The 840-nt window shown below is 63.2% G+C and overlaps 1 protein-coding gene across 1 annotated transcript in view; it reads left to right on the forward strand.

Annotated features, from left to right (window-relative positions):
* The first annotated feature begins 736 nt into the window (after positions 1-736).
* The window catches only part of SLC22A31 (solute carrier family 22, member 31), a 3207-nt gene continuing 3103 nt past the window's right edge, over positions 737-840 (forward strand). Inside the window, exon 1 of the mRNA XM_011928073.1 lies at positions 737-751. Coding sequence (XP_011783463.1) covers positions 737-751 — 15 coding nt within the window. The remainder of the gene's footprint in view (positions 752-840) is intronic.

Raw genomic sequence — 840 nt, forward strand, 5'->3', positions numbered from 1 at the left:
GGGGAGCAGGGCCTGGAATCTGCCTCACGACCACCGGCGTCTGGAGCAGACCGTGGCTTTGGGCTGGCTTGCCAAGACAGAGTCTCTGCTCGGAGGGACTGACGTGGTCAGCACAGACTAGGAAAGGCGGGCTTCCCATCGGCGAGGGGCGCGGAGGCTGGGCTGGAGGCAGCATTGCCTGAAGGGAAACCTTGACGGTCTGCGTGAGAAGAGATGGGGAGGCGAGGGGCAGGGACCTCCAGGCCCCTTTCATCCCTTTCCACGCTGGGGCTGAGATCTGCCCACCCCGGCGGCAGCCTTTACCCCGCGGCCCCCACCCTGGGAGGATTGGCCCCATTGTGGAAACTGGGACGGGGTTGCCACATCTCCGCAAGGGCTGCCTGGGGCCCTGGAACCCGCCGGGCTTCTCTCTCCACCCCGCTCCCTCCCACCTCCCACCTGCCCTCCTGTTTGGCTCCTGGATCCAGGAATGCCCCATCAGCTTTCACAAAATGTCAGGTTTGAAAGTAAAATCTCGGGCCCCCAGCAGTAGATTAAGCTTGGCAAGAAGATCCAGAAACTGGAAGGAGTGGGGGAGGCGCAGAGCTCAGGTCAACGGTCAAGGGCCTCGCCGGGAAATGCAGCTGAGCACAGCTCTCCAGCGGCTGCCCGAGTCCCTCTTGAAATGGGCAGGGCAGGGAGGGCGTGGGCACCAGCGCAGGTGCTGGGGCTCATTTCTTAGGCCTGTGTCATGGCTATGACCCTTGGCCGAGTGGGATGGGGGCTGTGTCTATGATGCCACCGTAGCCGTCCCTTGGGTCCCTCGGAATAGGAGGTGGAAACAGGTCGGATACGATCCGG

Source organism: Colobus angolensis, unplaced genomic scaffold (assembly GCF_000951035.1).
Source record: "Colobus angolensis palliatus isolate OR3802 unplaced genomic scaffold, Cang.pa_1.0 Scaffold76, whole genome shotgun sequence".
Lineage (NCBI taxonomy): Eukaryota > Metazoa > Chordata > Mammalia > Primates > Cercopithecidae > Colobus > Colobus angolensis.